Source organism: Malus sylvestris, chromosome 7 (assembly GCF_916048215.2).
Source record: "Malus sylvestris chromosome 7, drMalSylv7.2, whole genome shotgun sequence".
Lineage (NCBI taxonomy): Eukaryota > Viridiplantae > Streptophyta > Magnoliopsida > Rosales > Rosaceae > Malus > Malus sylvestris.
The window spans coordinates 34,368,369-34,395,737 of record NC_062266.1 but is presented as its reverse complement, the minus strand read 5'-3'; the positions used below and the strand labels follow the sequence as shown (position 1 = coordinate 34,395,737).

The 27,369-nt window shown below is 36.3% G+C and overlaps 4 protein-coding genes and 1 long non-coding RNA gene across 10 annotated transcripts; 3 read left to right on the top strand and 2 right to left on the bottom strand.

The window, feature by feature from the left end:
* The first annotated feature begins 2,025 nt into the window (after positions 1-2,025).
* LOC126627774 (uncharacterized) lies at positions 2,026-5,446 on the top strand. Its single transcript, XM_050297325.1, has 10 exons — positions 2,026-2,235; positions 2,367-2,568; positions 3,269-3,351; positions 3,450-3,550; positions 3,688-3,783; positions 3,914-3,967; positions 4,095-4,243; positions 4,481-4,598; positions 4,710-4,797; positions 4,927-5,446. Exons 1-10 carry the CDS (start codon positions 2,115-2,117, stop codon positions 5,121-5,123), a joined length of 1,209 nt encoding a protein of 402 aa, XP_050153282.1. The 5' UTR covers positions 2,026-2,114; the 3' UTR covers positions 5,124-5,446.
* Positions 3,470-6,557, bottom strand: LOC126627783 (uncharacterized). The gene is made up of 3 exons (XR_007625134.1): positions 6,369-6,557; positions 5,775-5,988; positions 3,470-3,825 (listed from the first exon to the last, which is right to left on the bottom strand). It is a non-coding gene; the product is annotated as an uncharacterized LOC126627783 (long non-coding RNA).
* Positions 6,558-6,690: 133 nt separating this feature from the next.
* On the top strand, positions 6,691-8,521 carry LOC126627780 (uncharacterized). The gene is made up of 4 exons (XM_050297334.1): positions 6,691-6,857; positions 7,856-7,928; positions 8,022-8,077; positions 8,177-8,521. Exons 1-4 carry the CDS (start codon positions 6,796-6,798, stop codon positions 8,289-8,291), a joined length of 306 nt encoding a protein of 101 aa, XP_050153291.1. The 5' UTR covers positions 6,691-6,795; the 3' UTR covers positions 8,292-8,521.
* A 76-nt stretch (positions 8,522-8,597) lies between these two features.
* Positions 8,598-12,432, bottom strand: LOC126627779 (protein ABIL2-like). 2 transcript variants are annotated; one of them, XM_050297333.1, is made up of 11 exons: positions 12,020-12,432; positions 11,673-11,774; positions 11,089-11,228; positions 10,782-10,864; positions 10,528-10,678; positions 10,020-10,123; positions 9,798-9,886; positions 9,650-9,692; positions 9,477-9,565; positions 9,238-9,383; positions 8,598-9,125 (listed from the first exon to the last, which is right to left on the bottom strand). In XM_050297333.1, the coding sequence occupies exons 3-11, from the start codon at positions 11,194-11,196 to the stop codon at positions 8,955-8,957; spliced, it is 984 nt and encodes a 327-aa protein (XP_050153290.1). In that variant the 5' UTR covers positions 11,197-11,228; positions 11,673-11,774; positions 12,020-12,432; the 3' UTR covers positions 8,598-8,954. The 2 variants fall into 2 exon arrangements, with proteins under 2 accessions (XP_050153290.1, XP_050153289.1); XM_050297332.1 differs by lacking the exon at positions 11,673-11,774.
* A 6,120-nt stretch (positions 12,433-18,552) lies between these two features.
* Positions 18,553-27,297, top strand: LOC126627771 (cyclic nucleotide-gated ion channel 1-like). 5 transcript variants are annotated; one of them, XM_050297319.1, is made up of 10 exons: positions 18,553-18,698; positions 20,126-20,212; positions 20,791-20,856; positions 20,968-21,072; positions 21,467-21,965; positions 22,066-22,263; positions 25,463-25,767; positions 25,867-25,978; positions 26,099-26,377; positions 26,484-27,297. In XM_050297319.1, exons 4-10 carry the CDS (start codon positions 21,029-21,031, stop codon positions 26,988-26,990), a joined length of 1,944 nt encoding a protein of 647 aa, XP_050153276.1. In that variant the 5' UTR covers positions 18,553-18,698; positions 20,126-20,212; positions 20,791-20,856; positions 20,968-21,028; the 3' UTR covers positions 26,991-27,297. The 5 variants fall into 5 exon arrangements, with proteins under 5 accessions (XP_050153276.1, XP_050153274.1, XP_050153275.1 ...); XM_050297317.1 differs by having other exon boundaries at positions 20,733-20,856; XM_050297318.1 differs by having other exon boundaries at positions 20,733-20,867.
* The last annotated feature ends 72 nt before the right edge of the window (positions 27,298-27,369 follow it).

Genomic DNA, 27,369 nt, shown 5'->3' with positions numbered 1-27,369 from the left:
ACATAACATGTAATTATCCAGAACTTAAGCATGCAATATACTACGCACACGTAACCACTAACCACCAAATCTTCCTTTCCACATGATAAATGTGGGATATTATTTTGTTGGACAGGAACGATGACCGACAGCCGACCTTATCGCTATCCGACGCTCAAACTGACCATCCAACGTTGCATCAACTACTTTTTAACCTGCCATGATTTTCCATCCAATCCAACCACTTGTTATCCAAAAATGACACCCATTCAAAACAAACAGACAAGCCAAACACTGTTCCTTTGCTCTACGGAAGGCTCCGACTAGACCGACAGTGCCTGATTTAGGATTCTAACGTGGTGCTAATCAATATATGTTAGGCTCTAATCAGGCGATGGCCTGGAACCTACCCATTTGCGCCTAGATGGAGCCTTAGAGGGTTTAAGTAAATTTATTATATATCAAATAAATAAGTGCTTATTAAAAATAAAAATAAAAACATACTTGTATTTGATAATATGGGTATATTATTTTAATTAGGTTATTTAACATATAACATACAAATTTTTGCTTTAGTATTTTAGTGAATTTGATGTTATAAGGTGAAATTTTAAGTGTTTATGTGTTCATAATACTTTACAAAATATTTTTAAGATGTCTTATGAATTTATAGTGAATTTTGAAAGAAATAACGATGTCAAACATATGGTATAAAAAGAAGTTATATATTATCCCTTTATTAATTAAAATGTTAGGTGGCATAATTTGATTGGACAACAATTACAAAAAAGAAAAAGAAGAATGTGGAGTCGGTCACATGAAAAATGGGGAGAAAGTTTTTCTTCTTTGTTTGAACCAAGGTTCAAGAGTAGCAAAGTCATGATGGTCTTCCATGTATTCATATTCGTCTGAAATTATATTTTCTTCTTAGTTCAAAGCTTCTGTTGTCTGGCATTTGCACAATCGACATTCATTGTGATCTTTCCTATACCATTGTGTGATCCTCAAAGGTCCTCACAAAGTTTTCTTCGAACTGCCACCACCTGCCCAGACCGTTAGCAAAATTTACCTTTGAAAAAAGGGTACATTTAATAGCTGAACCAAGTAAAGTCAAACTTCTAGAATATGTGTGTTGACAATTCGGCTAATTACTTTTGCTCCTCGACGTTTTTTATTTTTAGGGTTTAATTACACGTTTGATTACCGAGATCGACGGATTAAACGAGCCCATCAAAAAGACGAACAAAATTGTCAAAAGAAAGTGACAACGAACCCCACGAATTGTTCTTTACAACAACAATTAATCATATGTGGGCGAAAAAAATATTAATTTAATTATGATTCGTTGACAAGTGGATTCAAGTCACAATTGGACCTAAGCTCATTACTGCATTGATGAAAAAAATAATTATGCTTTGCGAATTTGAACCGCACTCATATTTTTCTTCTAACAATTAATTGTGTAATCCACTAACGTTATTACTCTACCGAAAAAATGTGAACAATCTGAACAATGCCTATGTGCCAAAAGAAATATAACAATTAATGAATTAGATTAATTATACTTAAATCTTTGAAACTCAATTCAAGTCTCATTAACCGTCAACTTTTTAATAACTCAAATTGCTTCTCACTTTACTCCTTATCGTTCGAGTTTAGAGAGTTTAACGAATTGAGTTTTAGGGGCATATGTGTAATTAAGCATAAATTAAAAGGAAAAATAATGAAAATGACTTGAAAATTTTGAATTTTAACGATAAAGACAAAATAAAGAGTAAAGTGTATCAAAATTAAAATTTTAATGTAAAAATGTGATTTTTCATTAAAATGAACAGTACTTGAAATTTTTCGTTAAAATCTGCTAAATTAAATGAACTATTACATTACATGCTAGATGCTTCCCATTCTCTTCTCGTTGGATGAGATTGTCGATTTTGACCCGATTCGGCACAGCGAACTATTCCCCACACACCGAAACAACCGCTGATTATCCGCCACGTGTTCCCGCCAACCGCATCCTATGAGGACGCGGCCACATCCACCAAGCTAGCTGAACAAAACGCAGACTGCTCCTCTCTCTCTCTCTCTCTCTCTCTCTCTCTGAAATTCTATCTTGCTCTTCCGTCCCCATTACGATGCCGTTTTGCGAGGTCGCGTCGCCGCAGAATGCCGCGGCGGACGCCAAGCTCAACGCCGGAATCAAAATCTTCTACCGAACGTACGGCCGCGGACCGACCAAGGTCCTCCTCATCATAGGTCGCTCATCTCGAAGATTCAATTTTTTTTTTCTTTTTCTGATCGGATTTTAATTTTTAAAATATTTTTGACGAACTGGATTCTGGCCGGAATTTTCTGGGTTGTTGATGGATTTTGCAATGGATGGACAGGATTGGCGGGGACGCACGACTCGTGGGGTCCACAGATACAGGGCCTGACGGGGACCGTTATCCCCAATGATGACCAGAGGGCGGCAGCCGCCGATTGCTCCGACAATGAGGCTGGTTATAGCGGCGGTGGCATCGAGGTGTGCGCCTTCGATAACCGGGGCATGGGTCGGAGCTCCATCCCCACCAAAAAATCAGAATATACGTGAGTTTTCATCACTTATTGAAAAAGTCAATTTTTTTCAGCTCAAGCTAATTTCAAAGCATTTTGCATCCTCCGATGCCAACTTTTAGCAGAAAAATGTTTTGAAATATGTATTTTACATTTTTATTTGGCCGGAAAATACTTCAATTGAAAGATGAAATATAAATTTTGGCCGAAAAATAGAAATAGAAATATAAATTTAAATATATATTCTTTTACATCTTTGGTGGTGGATCCCGCCAATAAAAAAGAGAAAGTTTATTGGAATCTCAAATTTACATCTTTCATTGGAGTAGTCATTTGTTGTTTGTTGAGTGCAATTTAGTGAAAAAAGTTCGATTATTTTAATTTTTCTTTTGACAAACAATAGGATAAGTACATCAATTTTATGTAAACCACGGAGGGGAGATTCAAATTAGGGTGCAGAGGATGGAGCACACTGCTCTCGCAACGTCGGCAAAAGTTCGATTATTTTAATTTTTCTTTTGACAAATGATAGGATAAGTACATCAAATTTATGTAAACTACGGAGGGGAGATTCAAATTAGGGTGCAGAGGATGGGGCACACTGCTCTAGCCAACTTCGGCAAAAGTTTGATTTGTTATTGAAGATTTGTAAAGAGTTTTACTTGTGTGTGTTTCCCGAAAATATGGGAATCAGAAGCTGAACTGATGATGTCAATTTTTCTTTTTGTTGCAGAACAAGAACAATGGCAAAGGATGCAATTGCATTGATGGATCACTTGGGCTGGAGAGAATCCCATGTCTTCGGGCATTCGATGGGTGAGTTACTACTTTCTTTTCACTGAGGCTCATTGAAATTCAGTAGTTTTAAGTTAATACTTGCTTTTGGCACTGACTGAATTTTACTACGGCGACAGGAGCTATGATAGCTTGCAAATTAGCAGCAATGGTGCCCAGTAGAATTCTGTCGTTGGCTTTGCTTAATGTGACCGGAGGAGGTTTCGAATGTTTACCAAGGGTTTGTAGCTTTGTACATAACATGTCATTGTTGTATCAAATTTACCTTTAACGTTGTTCCCACCCCCCATGAACTAGAAACTGTACTTCAGTTTACAGTTGAAGTTGGTTGTCACTGATATGTTCAATATTTTTCAGCTTGACCGGCAAACAATATCCATTGCTGTCCGTTTTTTAAGGGCAAAGACTCCTGAGCAAAGGGCGGCTGTAGACTTGGACACTCACTACTCGAAGGTTAACAATGCTCTTGATCTGTCGTTTTGCTATCTTTTAACTCTGCATCAACAATCAGCGAAAGAAAAATCGGTTAGGAATTGTGTAAAGAAGAACAACTCTCTCACACTTTCACTGTGTTAATGCGCAGGGATATCTTGAGGAATATGTCGGATCCAAAACGAGAAGGGAAATTTTGTATCAAGTAAGAAATCCGAAAGGAACTACTTATTGAATTACTTTGATTTTCGTTTCATTATTGCTAGCAATGGTTGAGCTTTGATACAATTTGTAGTACAACATCCAAGTTCTGATCTGGAACCTATCTCCAGGAATATGTAAAAGGTATATCAGCAACCGGGATGCAGTCTAACCATGGTTTTGAGGGCCAAGTAAATGCATGCTGGACGCATAAAATGATGCGAATGGAGATTGAATTGATCCGCTCAGCAGGATTTCTAGTTTCAGTCATCCATGGCAGGTGCAGTCAACATACTATGCAGTGCATCTCAGATGTCCTATTTTTTCCTGTGTTGTATATAGTAGGAATGGAATTTGTGTGCCTACAGAAAGGCACCGGTTCATATGTACATTTCCGACTATCAAACAAATCATCTCCGAAAATCAAGTTTTTGTGTGAAATTTGTCAATTTTGATTTTCCATCTCATGACATCACATTTCTTCAAAGAACCATCATGACATTCATTAAATTGACAGGCATGATGTCATTGCTCAAATATATTACGCAAGGAGACTGGCAGAGAAGCTGCATCCTGTTGCTAAAATGGTAGATCTTCCCGGAGGGCATCTAGTGAGTCACGAGAGGACTGAAGAGGTATATTTTGCTTGTCATTAGTTATGAGATTATATGGGAACATCCGTTATAAGATTCAATGATGCTTGACGGTGGAAAGGAAATCTTATGTTAATTTGTACTACATATCAGGTAAACAAAGCTCTTATGGAGCTGATCAAGGCAACAGAAGCAAAGACTGACCCACACGATTGGACAAATTTGCCTGCAAAAAGTTCGGGTGAGCTAACTTAACCTAAACGAAATGTTCCTTCTCTAGTATAAGACCATGGACCAAATGGCAGCATGCCTGCTGTATAGGTGTCAATATAATCTGTGATTACGTGCTAATATGTAGTGTCTTTTGCAGGGTGGATAGTTACAAGAATTTCGCTTATCAGAACTAGTACCGGAGAAGGGAGAAGTGTATCGTTCATGTGCAGTGTATTCGAAAAGCTACATCTTTTCCTCTTATACCTCTTTGGCCTCTTTACATTGGCATTTGAGAATGCAAGGAGAGCCTTCAGAACTATAAAACCAGCAAGAGTTGGACATGCCATCACATAAGCTGCTGCTGATCATCGAAGAACCCCCCATGTTTTGTTCAACTGGGGTTCATCGATTTTTCATTCTATCGGCGTTGGTGAATGCTGTATGATGTGTTCTTCCCAGAGACCGGGATTTATTAACAAGAAATGACAGACATGTTGCAATCGGAGGCACGAACGGAGAGAGATCGCAAGGGCCAATATTTAGGCGGATCCCAATCCTCAATTCACTTGCAACATATGAAAATAATTTTATCCATTTATACTGGAGACAAACAAGTCTTTACAGATTGTTTCAGCTGTTACTATATAATTTCAACTGTTCAATTTTTTTTTTTTTAATATTTTTTTTTAGTAATTTGAAGAAAATGAAAGGGAAGAGATTTTCGCACTCCCCTTCTTTTATCTTTGCACTCCTGCCTCTTTCTATAGTCTTACAACCTTAGGATTGAATAAATCAAATGAAAATTAAGGGATGAAAATACAAGACTTCGGGACTGAATGAATCAAAAGGAGTTTGAACAAGCAATTATAGTGTGCGTGACGATGAATTTGTTTCACACAAGTTATACTCACACAGAAGGGTAATTTGGGGAATTATATTATCAACTAACACATAGAATCACAATTAACTAGAGTCAATACTAACACAATAATAATAGACACGTACCTGAGAATGAAGAAGACATGATGACTGGAAATAAAGATAGTCTTCTACTCTCGCAAAACTGTATGCTTATGCTTTCAATGGGGCTTAGCACACTTTTAAGCGTGAATTTGGAAAGCAGGGCCATCTGCAGTTGTGATCCTCGTCGCCCGGTAGCTCCGGATCCCGCTCCTGTCCCTGAAGTGGTTCGTTCCGATCGCGGCCTCTTCATATCCACCTATTAGGAATACAATAGATCTCTAAATAACTCATAATTACCTATAATATAAATCCTCTACATTATTGTTTTGAATGTTTCATATAACCTATCGTTACAAAACTCTTATCAACTTAATTCATATGGTCACTATTGAAATAATAGTTATGTTTTATCAAAATCTTTCATTGTACACGTATAACAGCAAAAATATTCATAGGATATACATGCAGCAACATCAAGTGCTGGTTAATTTACCTCAAACAAACATATCATCTTACCCGAGATACATACGTCTTTAGAATCAATAACCGTCGTTCATAAATTTGAATTTAAGACCTCTTACAAATTGAATACTGAATGTCGTTAAACCAAATGATGGTGTTATAGAGATAACGTACCTTGCCCTTGCATGCATCTGAGAAAATTTTGTTGTTTGCTTGGATGAGAAGGTGTCAAAAATGAGTGAAAGGAAGGTAGGAGAGAGAGAGAGAGAGAGAGATGCTATTGTTGTGCTGAATAAGATGCCATCTCTAAAGCAGTGGGAGTTTATAGGATGGTAGCATGGCTGATATACCGCTGGAATATACGCAATATATGCCTTTCGCGTCTAAAACCCCAAAAACCCAGTTTCCGTACCTTTCTCCCGCCACAAGAAATTGGGGTACTTCCGTCACTTTAAAACTAATAACGAAACCCTCCTCTTCTACGTCGTTTCGTTTTGCTTTTCCGGAAACGCAGCGTTTTGTTAGTCTAGAAGACTAGAACCCAATAAACCCCAGTGAGACGCCCAGCTCATCGTCTCCAACTTCTCAGCTCCACAGAACCATGGCTGCAGCAGCTTCTGACATGACAATGGCAGATGCCCAAACCCAGTGGGAGTTTAGCTGGTCTCTCTCTCTCTTTCTCTCTCTCTCTCCCTCCTTCCTCTCTTATATACCAATGTATATTTTTCTCACCATGTTTTTCTGTTGAAATCTCTTTACTTTTGTGATTAAAGTCAACAGTTTCACCTGGATTTTTTTCTGGGTTTTGATTATTTTCCTCTTTCAATCCCTCAGGAACCGAAAAGTAAAGATCTTTAGTTGATTTTTTTATATGGGTTTGCTTCGATTTGTAAAAAGCTCTATCTCTATGCATATTCCTCATGAATTTGCTTTCTTGAGAATCTGTTTGAACGAATTGCAGTTTATAGTCTCTGATTTTCGAGTTCCTAGTTTCTTTTCGATAATTTTGCTTCTGGGTTTATGTATGTGTAGCTTATATGGTTGGTTTTATGGTATTTTCATTGGATTTCTCTACTGTGTGCTCCCCCTTGTTGTTGTCTTAATCTTGTGTGTATATGCTGTAGCTTACTCTTTCGTGTTAAAACCGAACTCATCTCGTTCGTTGCAATATACAATACATGCAATAACCGATGTTCATCATTCAGAGTGTGAAATACATCTCAAATTTTTTTGTAAAAGATGAATTGCTGCTATATTTTCGCTTCAGTGTTAGTTTTTCCAATTTTGGTTGGAGCTATTCATAGGAGCTGATGAGGTTTTAAGCTATGTTAGGGAGTAGTTCTAGGGCTGTTGGTGAGGTAGGTAGATCCAGATATGCTGAGGCAAACCCTGTTTAAAAACATTGTGCATGGATTTTGAGATTACTCTAGATATTTTTTGGAACAACTTGAATTGGAAAACTGTAAGGGGAAAACTATGCATCAAGGACTATGGGAGTACGTACAGTTGGGTAGCCTGATAAACGTTTTACGAGGGCTGTTTCTCTGGGAAGCAGAGATCATGGATTCAATTTTCATCGTTTGGAATCTATCTGCCTCTGCGAATTCCTTAACCCGCACAGTAGGAACATTGTCATTAAGAAAATGAAATTCTATGTGCAGTGACTTGGAGGTAGATTTTGAGTCCGAGGAAAGTGCTTCCATTGTCTATGCAACATTAGCTGTTGATAAGGAGGTGATGCTTCTTATGTTAAAACTACGTTTTGCTCAGTTCATAACTTCATATCGGTTTGATTGTTTTCGTATCTGATTCCATACGTTACTGCAGTTGCAACCAGACAAGGTGAAAAGGCAGATGTCAGTTTCCAACTGCAAGCTTTCCGTGTAAGCATTTCCGTTCGATAAAATTAATTTTCTGAACTTTTATCATACTCAGTAAATCTGCTACAACTGAACCAGTGGTGGTTTTATTCTTATGTACAGGCACTTTGAGGCTGTTGAGCCGAGATTTCTTCGAGCATCATACAGCGCTTTGTTAGATGCGTTGACACTCGCCACGAAAACAATTGAAGAATTTGGAAATGGATTGGAACTGTGAGCAGTTAGCTTTGCTAGTTTTTCAATGAAAGGATTTGTAACACAATTATTCAAAGCATGAATTGTAGTTTGATTACTTAGCATACGACCTATAGCATTCAGCGATATCCTCGACGCAACATTTCAATGTGATTTATGCATCGATCGATTTACAATCCGTAGATTGAATGCATTATACTGCAAAATCCTACAATGTATGATTGATTATGAAGTTTCGGACAGATTTGGCGATTTTCCAAGGCGCAATCAAACGACAATGTATTTCCTCTCGAAATAATAGCTTCGAATGGTCTCTTGCCAAGCAAACTTCTGAAATGGGAAGTAATATTGATATATACACCGTACTGTGTATAAATATGAAAACACACATTGCTTTATAGAAAGGAAAAGGTAATCAAACAAAGGGCTGGTTTGGTATTGATGTGCTTTGAAAAAAAAACTGATTCTGCTGTGCTGTGAGAATAAACTCATTTTTGCTGCTTCACGTTTTCAGTTTTTTCACCTAAAACTGTGAAAATAAGCTGTTTTTAAGCGTTTACCAAACACTTTTTTGAGCTCAGCTTTTTTTTATACCCACTTTTTATAAAAGCACCTCAGTACCAAACTAGTACGAAAGCGAAAGCTGGAAGCAGTATTTTCTGCTTCCAATGTCCATTCGCAATTTCTAGTATTCATCCAAGTAAGTGTATAACATGTCATCTTTCTTCGACTTTCGCCGGCTAAGCAAGGCCTTGAGTAGCCGTTTACTTTTGCTGGGGTATTGTTCAACCTCTCTGCCATTATCTCTTTCAGCAGGTAATCGCATTGAAGCTGACTTCCGAGGCTCCGAAGGGTACTGTATATACATAAACATCTCAGTTTACGATTATCACATCAAAGGGAACCGTAATTTCAGAAGAACTGACACTCGGTAAACATTGTAAAAGTAGTCCTAGTCTTACACTCACCCGTCGTCTGGCATTAGCAGGATTTGGAGTTGTCGGCCTACTTGAGTTCGGGGTAGTTGACCGACTTTTGTTTGGGGTCGTTGGCCTCCTTGCAAGAGATCCAGACCGTAAAAGTGGAAATCGATGAGGTGAAACTGTTCGCTTGTCTGATTTGATAGTAAACATCATCAAAAACCAGATTATCAATATTCAATTCACTACAACAGTGTCAATATCACAATTCCAAGGTTCATGCTCACCTAATTCTTTTTTGGGCATGGTAGACGTAAACGAAAAAACTCCAGGTCGCCGGGGAGGTTGTGGAGAAGGAGACGGAGAACGCCCTTTGCTGCATAAAACATGACTATCGTTAATGAGAAAGGAAATTGGGTCACCACCTTGGTTCAAGCAAAGATACGGCAGTAATATTTACCTGACAGTAGATGGTGGGGTCTCTCTAATTGTAGCGCGAACAGCTTTAGGAATCGAATCAGATTATAACAAGAACCAGAATATGTTAAACTCATGCTTAGTCACACGTACTGAAACAAGATGGGAGATTGGGAGATAGAGCATCCTACCATTCCGAAATTGATGCCATTCGTCTTCATCATCTAGGTTGCATTCTTGGTATTTGGATTTAGTTCTGCTGCCTCCGTGCATGGTCTCACTAACTGAAAGTGATTTTAAGTTGTGAGAATTTTCGTTCATTTATATCTCCGTATTTCCAAAAAAAAAAAAAATTAGTCATATAAAATGTGTTGTATAGTATGAAAAAGTAAATTGAGAGGATGGGTGTGTACTTGCCTGGAAAGATGTACCGCTTGTGGTATTTAGGAGTATCTATAATCGACGACTGTTGAGAAAGACCCTCATGATCGATGTATTCTTGACATGTCCTTATCCTCTAAAAGAAACATAAAAGAGTATTGGGACTGAAAAATATAGCTAGAAATTAACGGATTGAATTGAAAAGAGTCGACTTAGGCTTTCCTAAAAGGAATGACTACTCTTTCTGTAGCACCAGAATTCCATCAAATCAACCTACGGAACAATGGTTTAAAAAGGTGATGCGAAAAAATTGATTTCCTGACTGACGATTATCATGTAAAACTTTTGAAAACTGACCTACGAACCTACATAGGAGACTTATTATCTTATACCACAGACCCCAAAAGGCATTTTCCACCGATCATTTCAAACAGAACCACATATCAGACAAGCTTGTTCAAGATTTCTTTCTAAAATTAAACCTGAATCATAAATGTCTACCATATGTTGACAAATTCATTAATTCAACCGTTACCTTACCTGTTCAATGCAAGATACCCGAAACTCTGTGCCAGAAACTTCATCCACCTTTTCATCAAAGAGATCGTTAACCTTATATGTAACAGAACCCAAATGATCCACCGTATTCACGAGAGCTTTAATGGCATAATCTTTCAATGTTTCTACCACTCTGCACAACAAGAGGATTTTTGTATAATTAAAAAAAAAAGATACTAAGGATAGAAAGAATTAGCATTACAAAACCCTGACTGCAAGGAACCCGAACAACTTGCATTTGTTTCTGGTCATCATTTGTGTATGACAGTTCAAAGTACTCTGCTGCTGAGTACAATTGTCTTCTCAAATTCTTCAAATCCTGAAAAAATAATGCAATGCACAAAGAAAATCACACAACTTCAGTTGCAAGGGATTTTTGCAGTATAACAAGCTAACATCTCCCGAATTCTGATATTTATAAATGAGGTATACGGAAAACCAAAGAGTATTTTGGGAAGATAATAAAAGCCCAAACGATTTCGTTTCACTCAACTGGCAAAACTAAAAACAACATAAAACAGTAATATTTAAGCAAAAGAAGACCTTGAGACTATCAGAGAAAAGCAAGCTCTGATGCATAGAAACCTCATCAAAATTAGATGCTACCCGTGGGATGGGCATTGTAGAGGTAGGCATCGTTCCCACAAGCATAAGCTTTGAAAGTGAACCAAGATATCCTTATGCTGCAAACAATCAAGATAAGAACATTTGAAGTTACAGTGTGGTATATGCACAACTCAGCCCCTGAAATCCACCAAATATCGAAAATTAAGCTAAACCAAATCCTTCCAAAGAGAAAGAAACTCTGAGAGAGAGGGGGGGAAGGAGGGAGGGAGGAAGAGTTAGGTTATGCACCAATGAAAACTCCATTCCAACTTCAAAAATTTTAGAATCAAATAAAATCACCAGGTTTGTGCCTTTGCAAGAAAGAGAGGAGCCTCTCCTTAAACAATTAATTAATAAAATACCCCAATCAACTAATTTAATTAGAGAATAGTCCTACCAGTGATAAAAAGTATAATGGGAATAAGAAATTCAACAACATAAAAGCTTAGTGCTTTGCCTCATCTCATCAACCATTTCAGACAAGAAAATCACAACAATATATACTAAACATTTCACAACACTTTAAAGCTCATTTAGCTGTCAAATTTCAGCTCCCTCTCCTTAATTGTTGAGATAATTCTGGGTTTTCAGGCTATTTTGTTTTTAAATTCAAATGGGTAATTCTGAAACACAAAAGAATATGAAAATTAGATAGAAATAGTGGCCTACCGATCCTAAAAAGCATCAAACATTGTCAAATTCATCACCCTTTTCTCTGTTACAGAAGGTAATTTTGCAAATGATAAAAAATTACAGTACACTTGTGCAGTTGGGCATTATCTCAGCTGAAAGTTCTCACCTTTCTTCTGTCTCTTGAACACAGTAACAAAAATTCCAATTGGGTAAGTTTTTGAAAGGAATCACTAACCTGGTAACTTTTTTCAGTGCAAGTTCTTCTGGAGCTGAAAGTAGAACTACCCAGAAGGCAAAAATCCAGAAGCCGACTGATTCGAATTCAAAGTTTGAAACTTGTGGAGTGTATGAAACCTAAATGGCGAGGAAGAAGAAGGACATAAATAGGGAGCTCGTTTGAAAGTGGACCGTTTCGGTTTGGTACAAGATTTGACTAATCCAAAAGAAAACGACAGCTCTTCTCTATGGTTTTGGAGATTCTACTTGAAGACTAAAAAATACAGCAGAGAGAGAAAGGGGGAGAGGAGGGAGAGCGTGGAGGGACATCCATCAAGACTAGCATGTCTGTGTAGGCGGCGATTCTGAGGCAGTTTTGATTTTTTAATGAGCAGAAGTCTCTCCTTTTGGTAGCAAGAACGCTGTTGGACTGATTTAACTAAAGTGATTGTAAACTTTAAAAATAATTCAATTACTTATATTATAACGTTTGGTGTAACAGGTTATGTTTCTGATACACTAAAAATTTTATTTATCTTGACTCATTAGCGACTTTGTGGGTCCTACCTTCTTGTTAGTTAGTGTTTTATTTTCATTTATCTTTTGGGAGTGCATTTTTGCTCAGCATCATATTTATCACTGTTAGATGAGTTTGAATTTTTAAATTTGTGCTTATCCACTACACGAATCTCGAAATTCAAACTCATCTAACGGTAATTAATAGGATTGTGAGTATACACCACACTAAATGGTGGTAAGCAAAAATACTCCCATCTTAATTATGGTGTATGCTCATCATACATCTCAGCATATGATATGTGTCTTTTCAACTAACTATGATTAACTTTAATAATAAATGTCCTTCACTAATTTTGAAAAAAAATTAACCATAGTTAATTGAAAGGACACGTATCAGAAGATGAGGTGTATAGTAAACATACATCATAATTTATAATGGTGAGCAAAAATATAACCTTAGCTTTTTATCGATAAGGTGAGGGCCCACTTTCTATAACACAAACAGTGGACCACATCCAAAAATTGGAAATTGCGGTGTTGTTTTTTCTTCCACTTCTTGTTCTTGAGATGGAGGAGATGAGCCTATTTTGTTGGGTTTCCCACTTCCACTTGTGGTGGTGGTGATGGTGGAGGGAAAGGGGTTCATGGGTTCCACCTCTTGTCATAAAATGATTTGAAACTGAGTCTTTGAATATTTTGGACTTCGTGGAAATTTCTCCATAAAAAACCCTAACCTTTTTCTAGACAAGTTTGATAGGTTTAATCTTTCTTGTTGACATTACGGAAACGTCACTGTAACAATATTTTAAATGAATTGTAGCATAATTTTATTTTTCTTGCGTGTCATACGTAATAAACTTAAAATACCGTTCCAAGAAAATCTGATTTTAAGAAAGTTTCTCAATTGGTAGTCATGCGTAATTAACTTAAAAGATTGTTCCAATAAAATTCGATTTTAGGGAAGTTTCTCGATTGGGAGGGAAATGGTACGCTGCTAGGCCCGCTGAAGGCCTTGTAATTGATTTTGTAAGGCAAGGAAAGCTGCTGGTATACAGTCAGAAGTTCTCCCGAGTTATACTAGTGCCTATACTACTACACATATAATATAACACACATGAGAAATGCCACGGAGACTCTTTCAATAGCCGGAGTCTTTATAGATCATTTGTTATCTCACAGTTTAACATCAATTCTCGTACTAACATTATAAAATATTGTGCCAAAAACATAAGATGACAAAAAAATGTGGGTGTTGAAAAGCACATGTCAATGACCACGCACACATGTTGTTGGTAAAAGCCCAAATACATGACCTGGAGGCACTCATCATGCCTCATTAAACAAGGTCACCGAGGACAAGTAGAAGAAGAAGCAGAGACCCCATCATAACATCATTTTCAACTTTCGGACTCTATACATATGTGTGTTAAGTTAGTTAATCAAAGCGCATAAGTGTCTCTCCTCGCATTTCTTACGGGTTCAAATTCTCACCCTACAAAGCATGCAGGTTTATTTGTTGCTTAAGGTTCAGGGTGACCCACCACCGTTGAAAAGGTGTTGATTGATTTGGAGTAGATAGCTATGTGGATCCTATTGAATACCTCGTTTGCTACTTTTTTTTCTTTTTCTTTTTCAACCCATAAACCTTTCGGGGCTTTTGGAGTTGTGGACTTGTAGTTTCAGCTTTATACTTTTATTTTTGGTGAATAATTTATAGTCTGATCAGTGGCGTGATTGGTGGCAATTGAGTTGGGTGGGTTGAGCAAAATCAAAAGACTAATAAATAAGCATAAGTACATAACATGATTTGGTTTTGGGATAGGATTTTCACATCCGATTGTTAATCATTCAGCTCAAGAATATGTATATTTATCATTCAGCTCAAGAATCTTATCCGTTAACTCAAAAAAAACTTAAACCCTAAGCCCAAACGCTAACTCAAAAGTCTTGTCCGTTGTCTTATCTTTACACTCGAGGTTTTGTGTTCTGAGTTCTCTTCAATTCTTACATCTTTTGGTGCGTGTGGAAACCTAGTCATCTAGCAAGGCTTGGACCATTAAGTAATTGTGGATCGTTTTAAAAATGGGGTCATTTTTGAACTGTTTGGGTTTAGGCTCTTTTATATTTACGCCCATTTTAAAAAAGGCCCCTAAGTTAACAGCTTGTTACCTTTTTTTTCAAAGGGACAACGACGGGCCCAACGTAGAAAAGAAAAAGGAAAGACAGATGCAGAGCTGAACGAGATGAAGTGAGAAGACGAAAGCAAAGCAAACAATGATAGTCGTCCAGTCCTAGCAGCACTCAAAAGTCAACAAATATGGTGGTTGGTCTCGGCAAAGTACTCGTCCTCGATCATGAAGAGGAGGTACTATGTCTGCCGCCGCATGTGCTGCTGTATGTTCTTGCTGGATGTAAAGTTGAAAAGTTTAGAAAGGGCATGACAATAACTGACAAATTTGCGAGGGTCACATTGTAGAGGTTGATTGAAAAACCTGTTTCTTTCTGTATGTCACGCGTGCCAAATATGTCTATCGCTTCGGTTAGGGGGATTCTTGGTGTGTCGTCGACAGTTGCTTGGGAGGTTCGGATTGAAGGTGAACTCCATTTTCATTTGCCTCTATATATGAGGTGTTTACTTTTGTTAGTTTGATATATTATACTCTACCGAGTAATATTAGGAAAACTAAATTTTGTAAGACAAGTGACATGAAAATTGATCATTGAATTATTACTTAAGTGTTGATGTTGACTAACGTGTTTATTTTTTAGAGTATATGACATGATTATTGATGATTAAATTATTACTTAGTGTTAATTAACGTGCTTATTTCCTATTAGTGACATATCATTTAGTTCGCAAATTTGGTTTAAAAATTGGGTAATACTAGGGAGACTAAATTTGGAAACTAAATAATGTGTCACTAATATGAAATGAGCGTGTTAATTAATGCTTAAGTAATAATTCAATCAACAACTTCCATTTCATTTAGTTTACAAATTTAGTTTCCCTAGCATTACCCTTAAAAATTTGATCTCCTTAGCATTACCCTATTTTTTTTATTAGTGACACATCATTTAGTTTATCTAGCATTACTCTATTCCCAATGAGAAGTTTTTTTCTTTTGGGGTGTGCTATCCACACATCCCTTTTTACTTCTCACACACCCCTTATTAATTTCTGTCCATTGATCTTTTTCATTTCATCCGATTTGATGGTCGAAAATTATAAGGGTGTGTGAGAAGTAAAAATGGGTGTGATATCGAGAAATAACTATGTTGAATCCTCCAGCATCTCCATTTTTGTTTAATTTTTAAATGCTTTTGTTTTTGGTTTTTGGCTTAACTTAAATAAAACTTTGTCATAGAGGATTTCAAATTTTTATTTTTTTTAAGAAAATGGGAAGTACTGTGGCAAATCACTGTTATTCACTCTTTTTGGAGGCCGAAAAGACTCATATAGATATTTCAGCCTCCTCTGACCATAGAGGGATTTCAATTTGCCATCATTATTGTGAAAGTAAGTGAAAACTTCAATTACAGGAAATGCACTTTATAAACTAAATGTTGGGTAAAAATTTTAAAACAAAAAAAAGCTTGAGACTAAAATTATGACATCAATCGAAGGAAGTTTGAGCCTTTTTTTGGTGGAGAATTTGAACGCTTTTATGAGTGAAGAATAGAAGCTTTTGATACTTTGCTATCCAAAGAAAGTTTTGGTATCTTGAGCTTTACTTTGTTAGAAAACTTAAGGAGTTGAAATTGGAATTTGGTTGGTTTAGGTCATCTCCAACTGAAGGGGTTAAATATAGCCTTATCCAGAAATATAGCTCTGTAAAAAATTATTTTTAAATGAACAATGTCAGGTCATATTCATATACTATCTCTAACCGAATAGGCTAAATATAGCCTCCTCAATAATTTATTATTTTTAAGTTTATTCTTTAACTTTAATTATTGGTTAATTGAATTAAACTACTATGTTAAAATAAGGTTATTCAGGCATAATTTGGAGTCTCACGTGTCGCTAAATGTTGTTTAAGTTTGATTAACTCCCCAAAGTAGTCCTAAGATTGAGATTGTATCATCTGTTTATTTGGTATTGTGACATATTTATTAAATATTCTTAAAATTAAGATATGTTTTCCCAATTGAATTTGAATGGAGTAAATAAAAAAACTTGATGCATGCAGGAAAACATGTTTTAAAGTTGCTCTTTGTTTCTGCTGCCAAGAAAACAATAATATCAATACTGTTGTTGGTTTGTATACAAAAGGGGATTAGATTACTGGTTACAGTGTAATCCAAATTCGTATACATGTATGTTATTGTTGGAAAAGTTCAACTTCTAATTTTGTGCACATATGATTCACGTGAACAGCTGCATAATTACTTATTGGGTAAATTACACAAAACTAACTCAACTATTGGTGTCATAACACTTTCATACCTCATCTTTTAAAATTGACAATGGCATACCTCATCTTACGAATTTGTGCCAATGTCAGACATCCGTCAGTTTTTCTGTTACTTTTTCTGTTAAATGCTGATGTGGCCAAAGAGAGGACCCACTCACTAATCCAACTGGATTAAAAAAATAATAAAATATTTAAAAATAAAAAATATAAAAATATAAAAAAAAATAAAAATGGCCTAAGGGATCCGGCCTTCCCTTCCACCCGCAGCACTAACCTTTTCCTCCACCCGCACCAACCTTCTTCTTCTCTTCGACAGCCACCAAAACCCAGAAACCTTTCTCCACCTGTCCCCCCAACCTTCCCCTACCCACCCTCATCCCCCACCTTTTCCCTTCCCCTACCTCTTCCCGTCCCTTTCGAACCCAAACCCTAAATCGGAGCAACAGGATCCAAAGCCTTCTTTCTGGCCCACAAAACTTCGGCGGAGACCGCTGATGTCATGATGCGGTTGCAAAAGACGAGGAAAAGCGAGTACTTGAAAAACGCCTTGTCGTCGTCGTATGGCACTCTCATGATCTTCTCCTGCAAGAAATCGAAGTAAAAGATTCAACATTTCCGCCACGATAACGGAGATCGATTCGAAGAATTAGAGAAATGTGAGGGAATTAGGGACCTGGAGAATGCCATAAGTGACGAGCGTGGTCATGATTCCAGCCACTGCAAAAACCCCTTTCCACAACTTGCTAGGCTACGGAGCGCCCAGCAACGGCGTCCTTTTAGCCATAGCACGATCGCAAAGAGTGTAGCTGATGGAGCTTGCCTAGGAACTTGTGACAATACGGTGCTAAGGGTTAGGGTTAGGGTTCTGTGAGAGAATCAGAGCGATGGGGTCGAGGGCTTCTGTTTGAAAATGGGGAATTAGGGTTAGGTTTGGGTTCGAAAAGGACGGGAAGAAGTAGGGGAAGGGAAGAGGTGGGGGATGGGGGTGGGTTGGGGAAGGTTGTGGGGATGGGTGGAAGAAGGTTTCTGGGTTTTGGTGGTTGTCGAAGAGAAGAAGAAGGTTGGTGCGGGTGGGGGAAAGGGTTGGTGTTGCGAGTGGAAGGGAAGGCCAGATCCCTTGGGCCATTTTTTATTTTTTTTTAGTTTTTTAGTTTTTTAATTTTTGAATATTTAATTATTAAAAATATATTTAATTATTTTTTAATCCAGTTGGATTAGTGAGTGGGTCCTCTCTCTGGCCACGTCAGCATTTAACAGAAAAACTGACGGAGATCTGACATTGACACAAATTCGTAAGATGAGGTATGACATTGTCAATTTTAAAAAATGAGGTATGAAAGTGTCGTGATACCAATAATTAAGGTAGTTTTGTGTAATTTACCCTTACTTATTTGCTCTTTTAATTAATAATGTGTTATTGTCACAACACATTGACAACCAAAAATTTCTTTGTGCAGCAAGGTATCAAAAGATTATTTTCTTCACTTTATTAGAAAACTTGAGGAGTTAGAATTGGAATCTGGCCGGTTCATGCAGTATATATACTTATATCTAGCTGCATTTCTATTCTTCGTGATATCAAATTCAAGCTTCTCAATTTGAGGTATCCTTCATGCATGCCAATTTTTAATGATCGGAGTACTCTCTGCAATTTGTTATTTGATCTTCTAAATTCAAATTTCTAATGACATGACAAAGGGTTTGGTCCGATTCGGTTGCCCATTTAGGTGTCAGAACCCATCATTGATTTGGGATATTGATAAGGTAATTCCTCTCAATGTGTTTTATTTGTCAATGTTTGAATATTTGTATTTAATTGATTAAGTTTTTGTCTTTACAAGTTTAAATGAAGTTTCAAGTATTGAAGTTGAGTCTCAATGCCAGTGCGAGGCATTTAAAAAAACTTTGTTGTCGCATTGGTCTACTATAATATAATATTTAGGCCTAATCGGATAAGTATTCGGATGATAGCTCATGTGGTATAAAATTCGGATTTAAACCCCTGTGGTCTAAGTCTGTTAGGATTTATGCCCTTCTGTTAAATAATGTTGACGTGGCTGCCACATATATGCTACGTGGCAAAAATAATAATTTTTAATTTTTTTTTTAAAACCTGAATTTTTACAAAAAAAAAAAAAACCCAGAAGCTCCCCCCGCCCCCTGCCCGGTCCCCCCCCCCCCCCGCCGGACTTCTTCTTCTTCTTCTTCCCGCCAGAGCCCTCTCCCCGCGCGACCCTCCTTCCTCTCCTTCTTCCTTCTTCTTCTTCTTCCCGCCGGTCTCCCCGCACGACTCCTCCCTCTCCCTCCTCTTCCTTCTTCTTCTTCTTCTTCTTCTTCTTCTTCTTCTTCTTCTTCTTCTTCTTCTTCTTCTTCTTCTTCCCGCCGGAGACCAGCTCCCCCCCTCGCCGGAGCCCTCTCCCCGCGCGACCCTCCTCCCTCTCCCTTTTCCTTCTTCTTCTTCTTCTTCTTGCAGATCTGGGTTTTTTTTTGTTGTAAAAATTCAGGTTTTTTAAAAAAAAAATTAAAAATTATTATTTTTGCCACGTGGCAGACATTTGGCAGCCACGTGGCATATATGTGGCAGCCACGTCAGCATTATTTAACAGAAGGGCATAAATCCTAACAGATTTAGACCATAGGGGTTTAAATCCGAATTTTTTTACCACAGGGGCTATCATCCGAATACCTTACGACCACGGGGACTATTTATCCGATTAGGCCTAATATTTATGATGTTCTAGTTTCACTGCTAATGCAATTTTAAATATATTTGAAGTAATTCTACAGCTTTTGAGCTAAAATAGTTTTTGGAATTGACATAACTCTTTACTTTGGTCATTGAAATTGAAAATCGATAGAACTGGTCCCTTCCACCGTCAACCATTTTGGTCATTCTGTGAACAATCTCTTCTCAATAATGATAAAATGACAAAAATACCCTTGTTGTTTATTACTTTTGGCCCATTGTTTATTAAACTGAGGGTATTTTTGTCATTTTGGTTCTTATTTAAGATAGGTTTTTTACGGAAGGACAAAATGATTGACGGTGAGAAAACTCAAGGACCATTTCTATCGATTTCAAATCTCAGGGACCAAAGTGAGAAGTTATGCCGATCTCAATAACTTTTTTGGCTCAAATGCCTAGTTCTAATTCAACACATTTTAAAGCTTCCCTTTGTTTCTGCTGCCAGGAAAACAATAATATCAGTACTGTTGTTAGTTTGTATACAAAAGGAGATTCGACTTCTGGTTATTGTGTAATCCAAATTCATATAGAGGTATGCCACTGTTGGGAAAGTTTTAACTTTTAATTTTGTGCACTTATGATTCACTTGAACAACTACCTAATTACTTAGTTTGCTCTTTTGATTCGGTGTTTTTGTCACAACACATTGACAACCAAATAAGAAGCATGACCAACAATATGACATCTTTTCAGTTGAATTTTGTCTAGGCTTCGAATTGAGGACAATTTGAATTGGTCTATTTAAATGTGAATGTTTGAAAAACTACTGTGGTGTTTTTACTTCTTTGCATATGTAATCTTCTCTTTTTTAATCATGTCTCAAATGATCTGATATATTTATTTTTTGCACATTTGAGCACACTGAAAGAAAATTGTGTAAATTCTCCATTATGTTCAAAATTGAAATTAGATACAATACTTGTAATCCATTTGAAATCTACACACAATGCTTGCAACACATTTAGTCCTTTATTTTAACACTTAAAAACAATACTTGTAATCCATTTGACACAACTAGCTAATAAGAAGAACTTTGATTTGTTTTCGAAAAGGGATTTTCTACATCGATAACATCATCATCTGCATGAAACAACTAGCTATTTGCTGCAGAGAAGGCTACCAAACTTCGGTTTCTGCCACTTGCTGCAGAGAATGCTACTAAACTTAGCCATTCAGGTATCATCGCTGTAAGCTTCCATGTAGCTAAACTCTCCCTCCTCTCTCTCTCTCTCTCTCTCTCTCTCTCTCTCTCTCTCTCTCTCTCTCACAATTTCTTTTTGCTGTCAGGCTAGAAGGGAATACTGAATTACTGATCATCACGGAGTGTCATAAACTCAATTGAGTGGTTATGGTTTACGGAAGAGCTTCAGATGTGGAGCGCCTAGAAGAGGGGTTAGTACTTCTTTACATTACGACTGCAATTTTTTGTCTGTAATTTTTTCAAATATATTTTTGTATCAAACACTGGGACTCATATCCTTACTGCCTTTGGCTGGCCAAAATACTTCATCGATCATAGGGCTGTAACTTGTGATTATGATCCATGCACAACCTTCACATATTCAATGTCACCTTATGCTTTCAAATGCTGAGCATTTAACTTTCTGCATTTCATCTGTCTGCCTATTTTCCTCATGAACTCTCATATGCACATCCTTCTACATCGTCACACTGCCCTTATGTATGCTTCACACTAAAGAATGCTCGTGAACTCTCATATGCCTATCCTTTTATTTTTCTTCATGATTCTGATGGGTGCAATTTGTTCTTTTTGTGTCGTTTCAAGATCTGATGCAGGACATTGGAATGTATTGATTAGAAAGGTATTATATGTCCTAAAAATGCGAAAAAGTGAACAGAGGAGGAAATTCCTTTACATATGGAGTAAGATAATGGTTATTTCCTGTGTGTTAGCCGTCTCACTAGATCCTCTGTTCTTGTACATTTTAATCATTGATCAAGATAACAAGTGTCTTCAAATGGACAAAAAGCTGAGCACTACTATTCTTGTGTTGCGATCACTCACGGATATCATTTTCGCTGTGCCTTTTATTTGTAAAGTTCACAAAAGCGTTACATTTCAAATGCACAAAAAGTTTGGGGCTAATGTGGCTGCAAATACCACAAGTACTGTGGCCTCAAGTACCCAGCAAATTGAAGGAAATTTGTATGGGAAATCAAAAGGAAAAGCGTTGACTAAAGTTGGCAAGAAAATAGCTCAGAAGATGTCATGGTTATACTTCTCCTACATAAATGATTTTCTCGCTCTTCTTCCGGTCCCACAAGTAAGAGATATTAAACTCTACTTTTTTTTTTGTGTAGCTATTCTTAACCAGCTAGCTGTAATTAGTGGATTTCTAACTTCTTTTTATTTCTTTTCTAAAGCTGCTAATAGTAGTTACATTTTACAACATGAGAGGCGCTGAATATGTGGAACATAAAAAGCTTCTGAATGCCTTCATTTTTGGTCAATATCTACCAAGGATATATCGAGTTCACCAGTCGTCCAAGAAGCTTCGAGAGGTTGTTGGAACTTGGTTTAAAGGTCTATACAATTTTTTTCTCTACATTCTTGCCAGCCATGTAAGTTTCGCTTCAATTATCATTTCATTAAAGGCTTCAAAATTTTAACCAAAAGCTTTCTTATAACTTTATTTAATGAAAATGACAAAAGTTTAATATAATATTAAAAAAAAGTTGTTATTAGTTAAAAGACAAATAAACCAATCAAAGCATTCTTCAGGCATATTAGTTAAAGAAATACTAAGAATGCTATTTCAAAGTGAAACTCTTCGTATACTTTCTATTATCTTATAGTTTAACATTAATTTTCGTTCTAACATTATAAAACATTACACTAAAAATATTAGGTGTCAAAGAATCCATAAAAAGTCTTACTTTTGAGGTAATATGCTTAGCATTTCTCTATTAGTTAAAGGACATCATTGAAAAAGATTGAGATTAGGACATTGGGTTGACCCCCTTTAATTTTATAAGCTCAGCATCTCTCGTCCATTTTCCTTCTTTTCAAAACGCGAAACCCATTAGCTTCGGTGTCAATTTTTCTTTTTTAACTGATACCCACATCCGCATCAAAATGAGGCTTCTTTTCGGGATCCACAGCCAATTCAGATTTAAGAATCTGGAATGCTTCTTTCTTCTGTTTCTTAATTTTTTATATAGAAATAGTGCCACTGTCCAGTAATGATAACCATTAGTTCTAAAAAAAATGACACCGGTTTCAGAAATAATGTCACTATATAGGATATAGGGTTTAGAATTTAAGATTTCTAAAAATAGTGTCACTGTCTAGCAGAGCTGTCTTTGAGATTTTGGAAGTCCTGTGCAAAATTTATAAAAAGGGTCTTCAAGATATTCCTCCAAATTTTATTTTTTTTACAAAATGTTAGAAAGCAATAACTAAAAGTGAAACAAACTTTAAAACTCATGCTAATTATCAGTTTTCAAATATCATTGAATGTTTGGTATTTTGTAGTAATGTACTAATGTTTCAAAACTTTAAATCCTCAACCTTGAAGCTCAACTTGCTTCGTTTTGCATATCTTTGAATATTTGGTATTTTGTAGTAATGTACTAATGTTTTTTCATTAGACTTATTTTTTAGTATATAATACTTGAAAGACAAATGTTTTTTTTTTCTTCATGTTTTGAAATAATATTTATGTGGCAGTATGTTATGCATATACTAATTTAGTATTATGTTTCCATTTTTTTTTTGTCAAATTATGTTTTTTATTATTTATTATTTATTGATTTAACATATATTTTCTTTAACGGGTCGGGTCATATTACCTAATAATATTAATGGGTCAATTTTCGGTCAGATTATATTACCATTTTACTTTAACAAGTGTTACACGACATGACCTGTTAAGATATCAGGTATGTCACGAAAACGACAAGAATGCCAGGTCTACCTTTAGGGGTCCTGTGCGACCACACAGTTTGCTCCCCTCAAACCCAGCATTGCTGTCTAAAAATGGTGACGATTGTTTTTAGAAATAGTGACACCATTTCTGGAAATAACAACCACTATCTAGAAAGGGTAACCACTGTTTCTAGAAATAGTAATCATTTTTTAGAAATAGTGACCATGATTGTGATCATTATTTTCTATCTAGAAATTTATTATTTAAAAAAAACAATATTTCTTATTAATAAAACTTATTCAGTGTTTTTATTAAAAATATGTCGGTAATAATTTTGGTATGTGATAAATAATTCATATTATTATGTCTTCAAAAGATGATAAATTTTTAAACTTTATACATAACAAAAATAAATAAAAAATTCCCCGGAGAGGAGAGGAGAGGAGGAAGAAGTGCCATGAGAAAGAAAAGAGAGATGATGATGGTAATGGGTCAAAGATGAGAGAGATGATGATGGTGATAGGTGAAAGAGGAGAGAGAGGTGATGGTGATAGGTGAAAGATGAGATAGAGTAATGATGGTGATGGAAGAATAATGAATTTAGGCTTTTTTTTTTTTAATTAACTATTTTAAAAAAAATTATGTAGATTATGCTAAATTAATTTTATGAACATTTTAATCTGAAAATATTTAAATTCTGATAAACATTGAAAAATCACTAAACTGACACATGAAACACTATAGAAGAATATGAAACACATGATAGAGATATATAAACACAAGACACATGAGCAAACACATGGTTTTGGAAGATGGTAGAAAGAAAAATTGGAAGAATTATAGGAGAAATGTGAGTTTTGTGTGGATGTTTCAACAAATATATAGGTATTTATAGAGTTTTTGGGTGAATTTTGAGTCAAATATTTTTTTTATAATTATTTTAACCATTGAATTTAAATTTGGGCCGTTAGATATTTTTTTTTACCGTTAGATTTGATCATATTAGATCTCAGTCGTTGGATTCAATAAATTTATAAATATAAAATAAAAGTATTAATTAAATTAAATGTGGACCGTTGGATAACCAACAACACATTGAAATGTGAGCTGTTAATCAACCAAAAGAGCCGTTGGGCTCAATTTTATTGTCAGACAAGTGGGAGACACACCCATGTGGGGGCGGGCTCCACCACTAATCTTGGCCTAAATCTGGCTTTTTTTTAGGTTTTATATTTTAGGTCCAAATTAGAACTTAGGTTGGAATGGATTGGGGGGAGAATAGAAAGGGAATTATAGGTTTTAGGCCATGAGTTGAAATTGACTTTAAGAAAAAAATTTGAAAAAACCTTTTTTCATTAAAGCTCTCAAATTTTGCCTTTTCATAAAAATGGCAAAATTTTATTAAACAAAGTTATTAGGTTGTTTTTTGTTAAGAAAAAGTGTAGAGAAGTTCTTTTTATCAAGGACTAGGATTATTTATCCTCCTCTTTCCATCCCTTTTTCTCACATTCTCTATTTTGTCTTTCTCTTTCTATAAAAAAGTAATATAAGATGTTGACGTGACTTAATCGTAAACGTTCAAATAGAAGGGGAGGAAAAAAAAAAAAAAAAGAGGAGAGAATCATACTCCTTTTATCAAAGCTTAATGTTATGTACTCACTAATGTCAGATGAAGCTTTCTTTTAGAAATGTTTGACTAACGTTCGATTTTGTATGCGCGTTTCAAATTATATGTACGCTTAAACCTACTTCCGTCTTCAATTATTACAAGATTTGTTTGTTCGATTTGGTTCACATAGAAACTCATAGCATTGCCCTGCACAATTTTTCCGTAAACATTACATATTCCTTAGTTGATAAATCATTTGCTTATGAATTTGTTGCTTTTGTAGATACTTGGAGCTTTTTGGTATTTCTTTTCTATTCAACAAGAGACATTATGCTGGTACAATGCCTGTGCAAAACATAGTCCAGATCCTGTTGGGTGTATGAATACTTTCTACTGTGGGCATCAAACTACTAATTCAAGAAACATAGCATTTCTAAACAAGCATTGCCCGTTAGATACTCCAGATGGTGTCTTACCCCAATTTAATTTTGGAATATTTCTTGATTCCCTTCAGAATCATAACGTAGACCACACACAGTTCGGAAGGAAGTTATTTTACTCTTTCTGGTGGGGCTTGCGAAATCTAAGGTACGATGTATCCATTGACAATCAACAATTTTAAAAAAATTTGTAACGGATATAAATTTTGGGTTATCTAATTGGGCAACATTGTCTATTATTTTGTAGTAATTTTGGGACGAATCTGACAACAAGTACGTACGTGTGGGAAAACTTGTTTGCGATTCTCATTTCGGTCGTTGGCTTGCTTCTGTTTTTATATTTCATTGGAAACGTGCAGGTTGTTATACTGAATCTCGCTGTACTTCAACTTTCACCAATTTCTCATGTTCAGGAGTTTGTGGCCGCGGAGATCATTCTTCGAGTATATTAAGTAATTGTTTGATTTGTGGCGTGACAGACTTATATGCAGATGGAAGCTACAAAAACAGAGGAGAGGAGACAAAAAGCGGAGGAAGAAGAGGAGACGAAACAGAAGATTCGGATGAGGATGCTAGATGTACGAAGGTGGATATCCGACAATAAATTCCCCGATGATGTCAAGAAAGAGATCATGGATAGCATAGAAAAAATATTGAAAAAAGACAAAGATGCTGATGTCCACAAGCCATTCCTTATTCTTCCCTGGCAAACCAAAAGAACTGTTAAACGCCATCTTTTCATGGGTACACTTAAGAAAGTATGTTCTTCAAAACTCCATCTCTCTCCATCTATTAATTGCATCCATTTTCACTGCAATGTTGTTCTGATGATATATGTATGTCCATGCGCGCGCATGTGTGCAGGTAAATAGGCTTAAAGGCATGAATGAAAAAGTGTTGACGTTGATGTGCGACTGTCTGAAGCCAGTGACGTACGGTGAGACCAGCTTCGTTTTTCGAATGGGAGATCCACTCGATTGCATGATGTTCATTATCCAAGGAACAGTGTGGACCTACGGGTCGAGTGATAATCAAGTTGGGCAAGGAGTCTCATCAATGGCCATCAAGCGCGTCGGGAAAGGTTACATTTATGGGGAAGAGCTTCTCGATTGGGCATCAGACTGTTTCAACGAACTTCCAGTCTCCAGCAAACATGTCAAAAGTCAGACAAAAGTGGAAGCATTTGTGCTCATGGCCAAGGACTTGGAAACCGTTGTCTCCAGATGCAAAACATATTGGGACTTGCACAACTGTAACAATCCTGAAGAGGTGGCAGTCTCTACCGTTCGTCGTTTCTTTAGAAGGCCGCAACGACGTCCGCCCCTGTCCTCGGCTGAAATATGGGATGACATTAGTCGTAGAACGCTCTAAACCTTACATACAGAGAGTGCTTGATGTTAGATATATGTTTTGTCAAAGATGGTTTAAGTAATCAAGTCAACTGCAAGTGTTTTATTGATGGTTTTTAAAACCTAGACTTCTTCTATTTCATACGATGAAATAGTCGATAAACCCCAATCCCATATTCTGCAAGAATCCAAAGGATTTCAAATTTTTTATTTTCACTTTTTGATTGGCCGAATTTATTATCAACATTGATGTTATGTAATGACATGCAAGTTATTCTTTGTTATGGTACTTCAGAGTATATGATACTCCAATTTTTTTAACAATTAAATCTTAATTTTTGTATTTTTAACTAATAATTTCGCGGTTAAAGTCGGGTACATATCCAATAGTCTCAGACGCC

What these genes read in the sequence shown, in the direction of transcription:
- LOC126627774 (XM_050297325.1), top strand. Translation starts at nt 2,115, where the DNA reads ATGCCGTTTTGCGAGGTCGCGTCGCCGCAGAATGCCGCGGCGGACGCC. An exon ending in TGTCTTCGGGCATTCGATGG is followed by an intron (nt 3,352 to 3,449) that starts GTGAGTTACTAC and finishes CTACGGCGACAG; the next exon opens with GAGCTATGATAGCTTGCAAA. An exon ending in TGGACACTCACTACTCGAAG is followed by an intron (nt 3,784 to 3,913) that starts GTTAACAATGCT and finishes GTTAATGCGCAG; the next exon opens with GGATATCTTGAGGAATATGT.
- LOC126627780 (XM_050297334.1), top strand. Translation starts at nt 6,796, where the DNA reads ATGGCTGCAGCAGCTTCTGACATGACAATGGCAGATGCCCAAACCCAG. An exon ending in ACCCAGTGGGAGTTTAGCTG is followed by an intron (nt 6,858 to 7,855) that starts GTCTCTCTCTCT and finishes TTCTATGTGCAG; the next exon opens with TGACTTGGAGGTAGATTTTG. An exon ending in TCCAACTGCAAGCTTTCCGT is followed by an intron (nt 8,078 to 8,176) that starts GTAAGCATTTCC and finishes TCTTATGTACAG; the next exon opens with GCACTTTGAGGCTGTTGAGC.
- LOC126627779 (XM_050297333.1), bottom strand. Translation starts at nt 11,196, where the DNA reads ATGCTTGTGGGAACGATGCCTACCTCTACAATGCCCATCCCACGGGTA. An exon ending in CGGTACATCTTTCCAGGCAA is followed by an intron (nt 9,887 to 10,019) that starts GTACACACCCAT and finishes ACTTTCAGTTAG; the next exon opens with TGAGACCATGCACGGAGGCA. An exon ending in CTGCTAATGCCAGACGACGG is followed by an intron (nt 9,126 to 9,237) that starts GTGAGTGTAAGA and finishes ATGTATATACAG; the next exon opens with TACCCTTCGGAGCCTCGGAA.
- LOC126627771 (XM_050297319.1), top strand. Translation starts at nt 21,029, where the DNA reads ATGGTTTACGGAAGAGCTTCAGATGTGGAGCGCCTAGAAGAGGG. An exon ending in GTGGAGCGCCTAGAAGAGGG is followed by an intron (nt 21,073 to 21,466) that starts GTTAGTACTTCT and finishes TGTCGTTTCAAG; the next exon opens with ATCTGATGCAGGACATTGGA. An exon ending in TCATGGGTACACTTAAGAAA is followed by an intron (nt 26,378 to 26,483) that starts GTATGTTCTTCA and finishes GCATGTGTGCAG; the next exon opens with GTAAATAGGCTTAAAGGCAT.